The sequence below is a fragment of the Echinococcus granulosus genome, assembly GCF_000524195.1.
Source record: "Echinococcus granulosus chromosome Unknown EG_S00021, whole genome shotgun sequence".
NCBI classification, from domain to species: domain Eukaryota; kingdom Metazoa; phylum Platyhelminthes; class Cestoda; order Cyclophyllidea; family Taeniidae; genus Echinococcus; species Echinococcus granulosus.
In genome coordinates this window covers 399,476-413,571 of record NW_020170401.1, presented here as the reverse complement: position 1 = coordinate 413,571, position 14,096 = coordinate 399,476, and the positions used below count along the sequence as shown (strand labels likewise).

General features: G+C 41.0%; 1 protein-coding gene across 1 annotated transcript; it reads left to right on the top strand. All coding sequences in view use genetic code 11, as the record gives it.

Annotated features, from left to right (window-relative positions):
* Positions 1-1,627: 1,627 nt before the first annotated feature.
* Positions 1,628-8,802, top strand: EGR_03800 (hypothetical protein; the record flags this gene model as incomplete). Its single annotated transcript, XM_024493049.1, has 4 exons — positions 1,628-1,646; positions 1,957-2,330; positions 7,889-8,285; positions 8,735-8,802. The coding sequence occupies 4 exons, from the start codon at positions 1,628-1,630 to the stop codon at positions 8,800-8,802; spliced, it is 858 nt and encodes a 285-aa protein (XP_024352510.1).
* Positions 8,803-14,096: the final 5,294 nt, after the last annotated feature.

Genomic DNA, 14,096 nt, shown 5'->3' with positions numbered 1-14,096 from the left:
TCTTGGATTATTTACAATAATTCAATGCAAAGTTACACATTGTCTTTCTTCAAATTTGTAGCAAGGAAACCGATCACAGGACTTTACTTCCTAAGATCGCTTTTTACCTTGAGTCGCTTTCGAGATAATCAATTTTCTTCCTCCAAACAGGAAATGTGCTCTATATTGCTACAAATACTACCTTTAAATTCGTTTACTTATCACATTTAAGTAGTATAGAGTCAATAAATTGTTTTTAAAATGACTTATTAATTTATTTTGTCGACATCAAACAACAATGCTTGTAAATGTGATATTTTTAGTACTTTACCTTACTATTCCCATTTTCGAATCCTTTTCCGGAGAAAACTGCTTAGAGTAAGAAGTCTTGCACCGCATAAGGTTAGGGTTTACAAATAATCCAAATTTTGTGTGGAAGAATAAGGTCTCTCTCCTAAATGAGAAGAAATGACAACTGCTCAGTAACGAGACGTGTCTAATCTGCCCCTTGGTAACCAAGACAAGGGTATTCAAACAAATGTGCGTTACATAATCCCTCACATCTTATCTATTCCACAATGCAAGCATTGCTAAAAATGAATGGCTATGAGAACTCAGTGATACTCACAAACATGGTCTAACGTAACTTTTTTAATCTTAGTTTCATCAACAACTGTGCCGTGTCTTAATTTGCAGAGACATCAGACTACATTTGTAGCAAAGTGGTTTGCATCTGCAGCGCAAGTTTGCTCTCTCCCGCCGATGCGATACATTTCCGCCTCCATCCCTAATTTCACGTGTCTCGACCAAAGAAATTATCGCACTTTTGAAATAAAATCGTAGGCAGAGTATTTTATCTCCGAATGTTTAAAAAGTGGCATCGATTAAAAATTGGTCAAGGTTGTTGCCACGGGGAAAATATCATTATTTACTGTAATTTGCACTTTTAAACAACACTCCAAAAGAATATTGCCGGAAATTGCAATATGATTTTGGAACAATTTAGTTAGGCATTTGGTTTTAAAAATTAATCTCTAAATTCAAATAAGTCTTGCCTATTCCAATTCCAAGGAATTTTTGAAAGTCATTTTATGGTATTAATTCTGCTAATTCAAGACACACTTAAACGTTGGAGGCCTCCAACAAGGAAGTGAATTTAATTACCTTATTTTTACCTTGGGACGACTTTGGGGCGAACTTGAAATTTTTTGAGTTTTGCTCTGATAATTTACTTAAATTCAATCTTTATGTCCAATGTGCTCATCCAGGCGCCTGTGATATCCGAAGATGTGTTACTGTTCCCACAATTTTGGTGTTTAAATGGACAGTAGTACTGGCACAAATTGCGCTTGCACGTATGTGAATATGCCATTAGCCTGCGTGACAAGACTTTTTCATCCCGTACAAAGCCCACGAAATTTCCACAGAGGGGTTCCTAAGTTTGTAAATGTTTGTACATTTATAGACTAAATTCTAAATTCCCATTTAATTTCCTCACGTTTATTGGATGCTTATTATAATTATGCAGCATTTTTTAGTTTTACCGGATGTCGTAGGAAGTCATAATAGTATGGAATAGTAAAGTACTGACTTACAGAGGGATTGAGAGGCTACAAGCATTACCCAGAGGCCATGTCGCCCAGCAAAAATGCAACGTGTGGCGACGTGTTTGCCCGCGTAATCAAACGCTGAGTTAGCCAAACAACTAAATCATTGTGGTTATACAGGAGTCTATAATTTACAGTGAAGCCAAAATGATGATGCTTTGAGTAGTTATCAAAGGCTGGGACCGATATGTGTGGTTTAATTAAACGGTTTCGATTAAAGATATCTTCCTTATGTACAAGGAAACACGATGACGAGGTAATGCGCGCATTTTTCAACTGTCTACTTATGTTACATCAGTAGAGTTTATTTACTAAACAACCAAGACCAAGCAAGTGACGGTAACTTAACATGAGATTTATTTTCATGAAGGCACCCGCGAAACCGCGTTCGTGACGGCAGCGTGGGCTGCCGGTGCAGTTCAAGCGGTGACGCGAGCCTGTAGTCGCGGTCGTATCAGCACCTGCGACTGCGACATCTCCCGACGTGGCGGTTTAAAGGCGGCGGACTCGGAAGGCGCCTTCACATGGGGTGGCTGTAGCGATCCAATTCGATTTGGTATGCGTCTCGTGCGACTCCTTCAGGAGCCTCGCATAACGTCCGCCAAGGACGCAGATAGTCGCCGTCGCCTTCGTATCCACGCATTAGGTGGCAAGAAAAGTGACACACGTGAAAAAAGAGGGAGTGACGATGATGTTATGGCGCGGTGTCTGATAGATGTCCACAATCAAAAGGTCGGCAGAAGAGTAAGTAACCTTTTTAAGAGTGGTCAGCTTACGTTTTAAAAGTTGTGGAAACTGGGTGGCTTATATTTCTGATCTGCAATCAGAATGCTCATTAAAGCTAGGGTGTGCAAAAGGTCAGGTAGTTTATGTTTCTTTTTTGTCTACAGGGGTACTCACTGGTATTCATCTGGACGCTGAATATCCTCATAATTGAGCGGCACAAATTGCTTTGATAAAGAGCAGCATTCAAAAATATTTGCATAATATTAGTTAACTGGAGCATGAGCCCATTAGGTATTAACAAAGAGAAGGTAGGTGTGTGGCTGTACTCATAACAAAGCGTACTGTAGAAATGTGGTTTTACATTCCTATGGAAAGAAGGCAGACTAGCTATTTGTTAGCACTACTCATAAATCTTAAGTATAGCAACTTTCTAAGGCAAAATACACGAAGCAGAAAAGTTTTTTAAAGGTTAGTATCACGGAAAAGAATTAAAAAGAATTTTCTTTTAATTGCACATGGTCACGAAGTAGATTAAAGAAGTTTAGTATCACATGTGACTCACTTATTCCCATGAAACTATTCATTTGCTGAAAAAGTTCCCGTGGGTCTTGACACCTCTCTAGACAATGACATGCCCTAACATGTGGAACCTTGCCAAATGCACTCATCTTTAATCTCCTGTCTATAAAATGACCAGTCTTCTTTTAATCATTGCATACGTCTTTTGATTTCCTTCTCTTATATCGCAATCTTTTTGCTAGACCAAGTGGATCTTGTGCGGGCCTATTTGATTCAAAACCAAGCCTAAATTTTTCACTTTAGACATTTAGAATTCACTAAGGTTGGTACCTTTTGTAACAGTAAATATATTTCAGTTTTCTCAATACCCAAGTTCCACGGGAAAATCCTCCCTCTTTCTATGCCGGGCAACGCCCGTTTTCCCCCAATATCGGGCACGCATACTTGTGACCACTTCAAAGAAGATTTTGCCTTAAGCAGTAACTTACGACGTTTCCCCCTCTAACCTACAAAGGATTGTAGTTAGTCCTGTAACCATCCGAGTCGAAAGGAGACACAATACTAGGGCCAAATATGCATTGCAGAAGTACAGACGGGGTTAAGGGCTACTGGCATGATAGGGAGGCCATTATTTCTAACCAAAATACAAAGGCGGCGCCTTGAATGCCGGCTAAACTGGTCTGAGGAGCTGAACAGGCAATCAAAATACCAACCATTCACTTCATTTTTTCGTCTGGAAATATGTACTGCAGTCTAATGAGTACCGTTATCTCTATTAGACCGAAGTTGCGACCTTGGTCTTGCTAATGCAATTCTGACTCTCATTTCCCTTCATGAAATAAGTATAAATACTTTACAAGACTGATGATAGCCTTAGGAATGTTTTAATTAAGCAAATAAATCGGAATGTAGCATTCATTTTTGACTTGGCCAAATAGGCTTTACGTCGCCTTAACTGGACTGAGCAGCGGTCGAGTTTAATGCGCCTTTCGTGCTCAAGGAATCATCTTTTCGGCACATTAGTAAAAAGGGAGTCACTTTAATCTCTCGCCTTTGCAACCGAACCGCATCTCTTGAAGAAATACGACACCTTTGACAGTCTGAGGTCCTTGTAGCTGATGCTGCCCCAGTGCAGACCCACCCCTCCCTCCTTCACCCCACCTCACTCCCCTTCCACCTTTTCCCACTTAAGGCGACGGGTAATTAATTTTTGTGGCTGGCACTCAAGACTCCTCGAGTTAGTTGGCTGGCGTTTTTTACGAGTTTACATGCAATGACCACTGCTGGAGGAGTTTTGTACGCGTTTTATGGATGTCCTTTAAAGGCGCAAGTTAAAAACAAGTAGAAAACTGCAGTTTTTGCCATTTTAATGAAAATCTTTGGCAAATTTTTGTGTCTAACTTTGGCAGTGATCTCTATCATTGCTCCGTGGGTAAAATTTGATTTTGCTTGGACGTATTTGGTAATAAGTGAAACTAAAATCTAATAAGTTTGAAGCAGTTTTTGGGGAAGAAGGACTTCTCGTCTAATTAGGATCTAGTCAATGGATGATGACGGAAATTAGTCTAGAAGTTAGGGAATAAAAAACAGTCTTAAATTAAAAATGCTTAGTTAATTGCTAACATAAGCCTAATTACTAAAAATGAGGCAACAAATTTTGACATCAAGATATACATCAAGCCCAACAAGTCCATCACCGAAGTTCAGCCGTTTTATGACTCTCACGTGGCAGAAGACTGGAAAATGCAGTTAACGACAGATCAGGATCATCCTACTGTAGTGCTTCTAGACTTCCTTGAAGACGAAATAAGAGAATACTCAGGCACAATATGCAGTGCCTGCGTCGAAAAGGACTGAGGGGTTACTGACACGGCCCGGAGGCCATGCCTCCTAGCACAGGTACAACGGCGGAGCCCTAAGAGAGAAAATTAAACAAAAGAGAAAAGTAGTATGATCCTTCCGCCGCCTCACCTGTGGGGCGTCTTCTACAGCGCTTCTCTTGATCAACCTCCCGCGTCGGCCATCACGACGTAGGCGGCGCTGTGCAGCAGCGCCAATCATCGAACATGTTTGCAACTGAGGAGGTATCTGGCTGCAGTGTCACTGATCTCTTGCTAGTTCTACTGTATCTGGCATGTCGTCCTGCTTGGAAACTGCATTAGGGGAAGGAAGAGTGTGCTGGTCATCTCGTAAGTACACCACTAGTAGTAGGGAACACTGACCTAAAGACAAAGACGTTCAATAAAGTACGGGGCTTTAAAAGTTTTGTAAGGATGCAATTTTGCACTAAGTCCTCCTTGCCACTTTCCTCTTTAGTGCTACCCACCCCAATCCATTTGCGTCCAATCCAGCTAGTAGAGAGATGGGATAGGAGATATCTCATGTTCACTTATTTGACGTCTTCATGCAGGTATCGCGGACAGCTCTGCAACAAACCTTTCTAGATGGTTCATGTCTAGTGTCACCTCAGCTGTTAATAGCATTCCTGCTGAACGCCAAAATAGGGTGACTATCGAAGGTGGACGACATTTTCAACCCTTTTGCTAGGGGTCATTGCGGGTACGCCCATCCGTCATTTTAGTAGTAGAAATATGGGTAATTGTCCTCTATGATCGGGTTTGCCCTCCTTTGCCATTAAAGTAGCTTCCAGAGTAATTCTTGAAGACGAAGGCAGTCATGATACCAAAGCAGAATATGCATTGCTGCCGTGGAGCAGAACTGGTGGACTACTGGCATTACCTGGATGTCATGACGCCGAGCGGAAGCACAAAGGCGGCACCCTAAGTGCCTGTGTATGCGAAACAGAAGTAAAAAAGATCAAAGTAGTGCAGCGGGTACTATGTTTAATTCCTGAAAATAAGGTCGTGAATTTTATCAACAAGATATGCATCATGGCTGGCAAGTTCATTACCCTAGCCCAGACGTTTTATTGCTCTCATATGCCAAAAGACTCAGAAATGGGGTTGTAATTAGCTCAGGAACATTTTATCTTTAAAACATTATTTCTTTGACCACTCTGCTTGTAACATAATTTGGCACAATCACAGTTACCACAAATCTCTTCAAAACACTGTCACGTATATGTAACGCTAATAAACAGCAAAAAAAAAAATTTAAGGCCTTAGCATACCACTTTTCGCCATAAAATTCACCATTGAAGAGTTAAACTGTTTTTTTTTAATGATCCATTCAAAATAAAGTTACAATTTAAGTAAGGTCAGAATTTAAATTGATCAGCGTCTGCGGACTTTTATTTTGCCTTTCATTGAGGGCAGACTGTAAATTCTTCGCGAAAAACGCCACCTGAACAACGCACAACTAATTTAAATTGTTGTCTTGGTTAAAAAAATTGGGGTGGAGAGTCCGCATGAATCATGCAAGGGAGGATTTTGTTCAAAAAGGGGTCTTCTCTTATGGGAGTTTCATTAAAGCGGGGGGAGGACGGGGCTACGAGGGACGTCCGCCGAACCACTCAAATTGACTGCTGCTTGGCTAGCTGGTCGGTTGGCGGAGTTGGTTACCTAGTTGGATGGGTAGCTGCGCAGAAACTAAATAATAGCCACTTATCTGCATGAGATCATTAAATAGACCAAAGACTAACACGAATTTGCATAAATAATTTTAAAATATGGTTATTTATTTTCGGTGATGAAAATTAATTAGCTCTAGGACGCTTTTTACACCATCGCCTTCGTTGAAATTGCCATTGGGGCAATTTTAAAATTCCTTTTTCGACAAAACAAAAGCAGTGCTTCCTGGAAGCTAGATAACAGACGCGGTCCCAGCCGCCTCCGTTTCTCTCACTGTTTTATTTTTCCTCAAGCATTTGTCAAACCCCTATCATGCTTTACCAGTTTACAAGGGTGGAAACTAATGCTTCATGTCAAATTCCAGGTATTTTAATGGTATGCAACTTATTAGGTTGTTCCCGGGTTGGACATTGGTCTACCATTTCATAAGGCGATTTTAATGACTTTGAAGCTCTTTTTGACATCACAAAGCAGTTAGATTTGAATCAGAGCAGGTTTAACTAACATTTTATGTCCAGTTAAAAATGGGGCAGTAATAGAAAGCGCAATGGAGGAGACCGGTACCGGCGGCCTGATCGACTCATGCCTTACAATGCATGCCTATAAAAGATGCTTGCTATTTGAGAGTCACAATAAGTCGTTAAGGTCAGCCATACAAAAATTATACCAACTTTCTGAATCACTTGCTACATTTGTTTGTTCCTTAGTCTCGCATAAATGAGATGTGCGCAATTTTTGCAGCGATGGATTGTGGTATTTCAGAAATCAAAACTAGGTGCCCTTTTTAGCTATTGTTGTGCTGATAAGTGTTTTAGTCACCCCTTATGAATCTTGTCAAAACACAATATCCTTACTCATGTCATAATCTGTTAGTGAAGTGCAAATTTTACGAATGGCTCAACAAAGCGATTTGGGTAAGTCTAAACTACTCCTAAACAAACAAGTAGTTGTGCCTGAAGTTATACCAATCTCCATGGTTCTTGTCCATCTAATAACTTTACATATTTTGAGGAAAGGCTAATTCAAGTCCTTTTTGATTTTGTCAAAAAGATTTATTACAGTGGCCTGAGTCTTTCCTGCAGTCGAACGAAGGCATAGTGCTAGGACAGAATATGAATTGTCGACGTACAGAAGGGCCGCATGCTACTAATATGGCTTAAAGGCCATGGTTCCGAGCAAAAGGACAGTAGAAAAGCCTTAAGCGTCCATATAACTAAAACAAAGTGCTCAGCAAGCAATCAGGACATTACAACTAGCTCTGGTTTTGTTTGGAAATTTTATCAAAAAATGCATTCTCCGGTTTAGTTCCCCCTTCCTATTGCCCCGAGCTGCAGCAATAAGTCTGTTAAGGTGTATCAAGAAATCTTAAAGAACCATTATTCCCCTGTTGTTACAAATTGGGGATCCCACTTTAACAATGATACAGTCGCATGCTGTTAATTTGGGAATATAGGTGGAATAAGTCTAAGTACATTGATAAGACCTTTTAAAACCCTCCTGACACTTCTCCACTCACTTCCACTGCAGTTCATCTGGCAAAGCCGAGAGAAAAAATGCAAATGTCATGGCGTCAGTGGGGCCTGTACACTGCGGACCTGTTGGCAGCGTGTCGGTGCATTTCGAGGTGTTGGTGACCTGTTGAAGAAGGCCTACTCCAATGCTCTTCAAGTGTCTTTTGATGCTGCCACTCGGCAGTTGCGTCGACTTGCCGATCCCCTCTACTTTGGGGGAATGCCATTGCCTGCCGGGCACCTCATGAAACGCAGCACTAGTTGGTTTGTCGGTAGTAATGGTGGAAATCCATTGGCTTGGCAGCGAAGGCGACGGGAAACGCAGTTTGGTGAGAAGTGGATCAAACGTCAAAAGGATAAGTTGGTTTACCTGGATTACTCGCCAGATTACTGCAAAGCGGACCATAGAATTGGTAAGGAAATTGGTCTTTAAGTAAACTGTAAAGCTTCCAATTGTTTTGCCAAATCTCACTTACTTTTACACAATCTGAGACTTGCTATTGACCAATATACAAAGCGTGCTTCAAGATGCTGGGCAACGGTTGTGGATCATGCGGGTGGTGAATAATGAAGTTTCTGGGCCACGAAGACGTAAAGCTAGCAGGCACCTACTTGTACAGATAACTTCAAGTACAGTTAGCTACTTAACAGCAGAAGGGTGTTTGCAAAAATGTCAGTGGCAATCTCTTCCGTTTTGGTATCCACCTTACAGACTCGGGAGGCATTCTTGTGCATATCAAGCGGGTCGAATGTTGGGTACTGCGCTCCTGTGCAGTAAAATATTTCTGTGAAAAGGGTAAATAGAGTTCTATCCTCAGGTTACGCGCCTTCTCTGACTAGAAACTCCATTAATGCTACATAGGTAAAGCAACTGTTGTCCAGCGTCTCTACGAACGCTGTGTGAGGACTGTACATCAGCAGAACCCTTAAACTTCTTCCATACGTCACTTCTAATAAACACGGAAGAAATTCGGGTCAGATAGAGTAATAAATTCTTCATTCAGTTTCCTCCTTAAGCTCTTTATTTGTCTTTTTGGGTTTCTGAGCGAAGAGATGGAATGGTTCACAAAAGAGCGCACTGACTGTCATCTGGACATAAAAATTGAGCTAACATTTCCCCAATAGTACCTGTCTGGTAGCAAACAAGATCAAAGACCATGGCTTTCACCAAGTAACTAGCATTGGGGGCAGTAAAGTGAGTGAGGGGACCTCTGCAGTCCATCTAGTGCAATAAATTTCCCAATTTGATTCGGCGTCTTGCGTGACGGAGCCGCGCTAGCCGCAGAGGCTTATGGCACTAGCGCCTGGGGATAAGTGGTTCTCTTCTCACCCTCCCCACCCCAGGGCAAAGTGTCCCCTCTGTTAGTGATTTAGCCTGTTTTAAATGTCTGCTTTTTTTTATGCGCCACATTAGTTACCCACTAAGTCGTTATAAAGCATGCGAGTCTGAGAATGTCTGAGCGGAGGTTAATGCTTCACCTGTCCCCCACTACTTGCCCTATAATTTTTAAATGAAATCATAGTCTTGAAGTTAGTAGATTGGCATGAAGATATCCACTTGGGAAGTATCTCATGTAATTGAACAGCAGTCCATAGGGTGGGCATTGCATTTGTCAATCTCTTGTCAAATAGGCATCTTATCAGGGTATTAACCATTTTAATTGAATCCTTGATAGAATTAGCTCTCTGTTCTCATGTTCCCTGAGCCAATGGTATAAAGAGGCAAAAACCATAAAATTTTGAGTACAGCGCGTTACACTTCTGTCAATTTTAAACAGAAGCCTTTCTACGGCGCTTCATGTTTAGAATTCAGTCTATTTATTTAAACTCATGTCAGCTGTCAGCATATTAGGCACCTCTCATCCCTCTGACATTAATGAAGCATGCACATTATCTCTAAAGAGAGTACAAACAAAGATAAGCGTGGAAGTGACTTCAGTGGAAACATGGAAAAAGAGATGGGAAACTAGTGGTGCAAGTGACGTTGTCAGACTTCCATGACATAAGCGTAGGGGTAGAACTCAAATGCCGATGTGTAATTTCTTTACAACACTATTTGACTCTAACATTCTAAGAAATACCTGGTCCTAGCCAGACCCCTTTTCCGCGGTTTTTTTTTTCACAATGCCTATTCAACTTCCCCTATGGTCATCTAGTCAATGTCAAGGGAGCATGATAATCTCGTAGGTACAACATAGAGCCTCAGATGTCTACGGGGTGGTAGGGGAGTATCTCTTCCACGGAATGTATTCTTACCATAAATGCAAGGATGTGAAGGGAAAGTTAACCATCTTTAAAATTTTGTCTCAACTCCTAATAAAGTTCACGCGGCATCCACTCAGCTACCATGACGACTTTCCCAGCAGACACATATGCAAACCGAGTAGTCCATCATTCATGTCAAGAGCTACTGACAATTCTTTACAATTTATTCTTCAGTTGCCTTAACCAATGGCCACTCGGGATTAACTTGAGAATCTTTACAAAGGAAATAGACCACTATGTGGTGTTTTAACACCTTCAAACACAGCTTTAGTGTCCTTCTAGACTAAATTCGTGAAGAGTTTATCCAACTTATTTAACCGACATTCCATAACAAGAGGATCCGAAGCAAGTATAGAGTGGTAGAGAGCACAAGAGATTATAGGCCACCACCCCTGATAGACCCAACTAAACATTTATGTCTTGGAATGGATGCGGTTCAAAGGTTGCACTTATTTCAATAATTTCCTACAAGTTACAAAACATTGTATCCCGTTTTTTCTAACAAGTGGAGGAAATTTTGACTACTGGACAGAAAAAAGTATTTTAAAATGAGCTTTGGTTTAACAAGCCTCAAAGCATGTGTCACAATTCGCACGTGGAAGATGGAGAAGTTATCCACCTTTTCTAGACACTGCAAATTGTCCACCTGTTCCAACTAGTTACAGTATACATAGAAATTATAAATACACAATTTTCATATAGCCCCCCCAAGACTTTTTTGAAGGTGAAAGAAGATGTAATACTTAAACAGAATATGCATTACCGATGTACAGAAGATATGAGTGTTGACTGGTAAAACCCAAAGGTCATTCCGCCTAGTGGAAGCACAAAATCAGAGCCTGAAGTGCCCGCGTAACCAAAACGAAGAGTTAAACAAACAACCAAAAGGTTGCATAGCACGAATCAACCGTACTGGTCATCGAATTTGCGTACTACTGAAAGGATATTTGACTGCACCGTCGCTGATCTCTCCTCGTATTTCCGATATGTCTTAAGTTTTGTTCTGTTTGGGAACTGCATTAGGGGAAAAGGGAGAATCGTTTGATAAAGGATGGCACCCTGAGTCCTTGTTGAAGTAGAAAGAAGTAATACTAGGCCAGAATGTGTATTGCTGACGTCTAGAAGGGCTAGAAGACCCCTGGCTTGGTCCGGATCCCATGGCGCCCAAATGAAGGAAAAAGGCGGAGCCTTAAGCGCCCTCTAAACCGAAACGATGAGTTGAACAAGCAGTCTAAGTAATACACTAAGTTATCAGTAATATTAGTTGAATAAGTAATAAAATTTTAATAAACTTGAAACACTTTTTAATTTGCCCTCATTTTATTCTTCATTCATCAGCAAATCGGAGCCCTCATTCAGGCTGAAAACACTTTAAAAGGGTTTGAATATAAATGACTCAAAAATCGACCACTTTGCATAAATATCATTCCTGTTAGAATCATCTAGTTTTTCCCCAAAATAAGATAATGAAATGGAAGATAATTGAATTTAATTTGTTTTTTTCCTCCTGCCAATTTTCAGGGCATTTCGGAGTGGTCGGACGACAGTGCGACGTTGATATCCCCAATTCGCCGAACAGTTGCAGCAAAATTTGTTGCGGTCGTGGTTATGACACTTTTGAGGTGGACACGAAAGAAAAATGCGGTTGCAAATTTGTTTGGTTAGTTTAACCTCTTTCTCTCTCTCCTCCACCCTCCTTTCCTCCGCCTCTTTTTCCTTCTACATTTGTTCTTCTCCTAAATAGTCAAGTCAATTCGTAGTGCATTTATAGCTTTTGGAGGCAGATTTTTATGCTTTAAAATAAGTAGGTTTAAAATGTAAGGAAATCTTCTCGTCTGACATGACATCAAACAGGGTATCCTCCTCTTTTTCCGGTCCCACAGAAGGACGGAAGAGCAGGCAGGTGTATCAAACACTAGCTGAGTGGTCACAGGAACTACTGGTGTGCTTTTGCCTTGGGATTAGTTGCGAAGATCAAGGACCCACTGCCGCGTTTGGGACGTTGACACCATCCATATATCCACGGTTGTGCAGCTCGGTGTAGCATTGCCACTGTTCGTCCATTAGCACGACCTCTTTCATACACATTTTCACCACTCACGCCCAGCATCTTGAGTAAGGGTGTTTGGACTGGTATGCCGCATTCTGTATTTTTATGCAGAGGAATTTTGTAAAACAATGGCTAAGTTATCCACCTCAAAAGACCAAGGTAGAAGGGGACCAAGTGTACAAAACGTACACGACATCCAAAAACGCATGTATGTCATACAGACGCTCTGCTTTCTCTCATTCACTCACTCACCGCATCTGAGCAATTATTCATGAGGCAAAATCTTTCCCTTTCCCTTCTACCTTTCGTGTCTAATTCTTCTCACAAGGACAAAAAAAATGACAGGCACGAGGGTGGAACGAAATCCTACTGCATCGCCTTGGATCCCACTGGGACGACTAAATTTTTCGAGTTAATTACAAAGGTGTTTCATGTGGGAGTTAGCAGGAGGAAAAGAAATGAGACCCCTTCTACCCCCTTCCCTAAGGCGCTGAGTCATGTCCTTGACATGGGGATTTAGCGTGGTCCACCTAATCCCATGACTCATTCGGTCGGGGCTGAGAAGTGAGCACAGCTGGAAGTATATTTGCATAATGACAGGTTGAAGGGGCTTCGAGGCCTGCAAAGGGGCAACTTAATCCCATCAACCGAAGCCGATGGACTTAAGGATGCATTGAGGAAATGAAAAAAATACGGTGACTAAGGCAAATGGGAGGAAGAGGAGGTACAGAGGCACCTTACTAGTACTCACCTCATTTCCCTTCACCGGAAAAAAAGGCTACTGATTCTCCAAGTTCCATTTTACTTTTTTGATTAAGAAAGGTTAAATCATGGGAATTGCAGTTGAATGTTTAGAATTTAGAAACCATTTGGTTAGTACAGATGATGATGGTTCTTCCTTTAAACTGAAGACAAACAAAATTCTTTGTGATTACCTAGGAAAATTAAACACCGCTTCACCATTTAACATCTCGTGAAGACTTTCTCCACGACTTAAGTTAGGACTATCCGAGCCTAAGTCTTCAAGAAACATTTTGATTTCCTGTCATAGTCTTTCGCGGATGTGGTGGAGTCACAGAAGTGTAGGGTAGTGAATTTTGAAGTACAAAAAGGTATTTCCCTTCACAAGTCGTCGGTTAATCAGCCAGCAGTATCAAATACACAACGCCTTTTTAGAACAAACAGTAAAGGAGTGAGGAAAATAATGGTAGTCTCTTGAGCCTCTCGTCATCCGTTAATGCATATCATATGGCACCCACCGCCTTGGTTGCCACGATACCAATGTAAACAGTTTTTTGTCACTTTACGTTAAGCGTTAATGATAGTTGTCGTTGGGTTGTTAATCTCTAATTATTTTAAGCAGTAAAGACACGTTATTCTTCATTGCTATCACGAATAGAGCCTTTCTGGTTTTAAAGCATCCATCTTTAAAAAATTCATAGCCAACATCCACTTATTTTTTTTAACTGCCGCTTCTCTTTTAAATGCTATACAGCCAATTTGACTTTCTAACCAATCGGACGGGCTCAAGCTTTTTCCATCAGATCCATCCAACGTTGGTGACGTGAAGGTGGGTCCACCATAAGAGAAAAACAGCAAAGAACACAGTAAATAGCACCCTTTACACTTTGCGGTGGTTGCGTTTAAACCACCACACGTATTTTTTAAGTCAATTCATCAATCTATCCTGTAAAAAGCTCAAGCCTTTTTGGTCACCTACTAATAAACCTGAAATTAGAAATAAGTAGCATATTTATTTTCCAGAACGTAATGAGAAGTTTTACCACACACTCCCTCTGATCAGTCCATTTTGTGATTCTGAAAATATCCTAACTTCCGTAGATGTTCTAGAAAATATGTTACCAGAAGATAACTGAAATTCTATTTTAAATCGTTTTAAATAATCGGG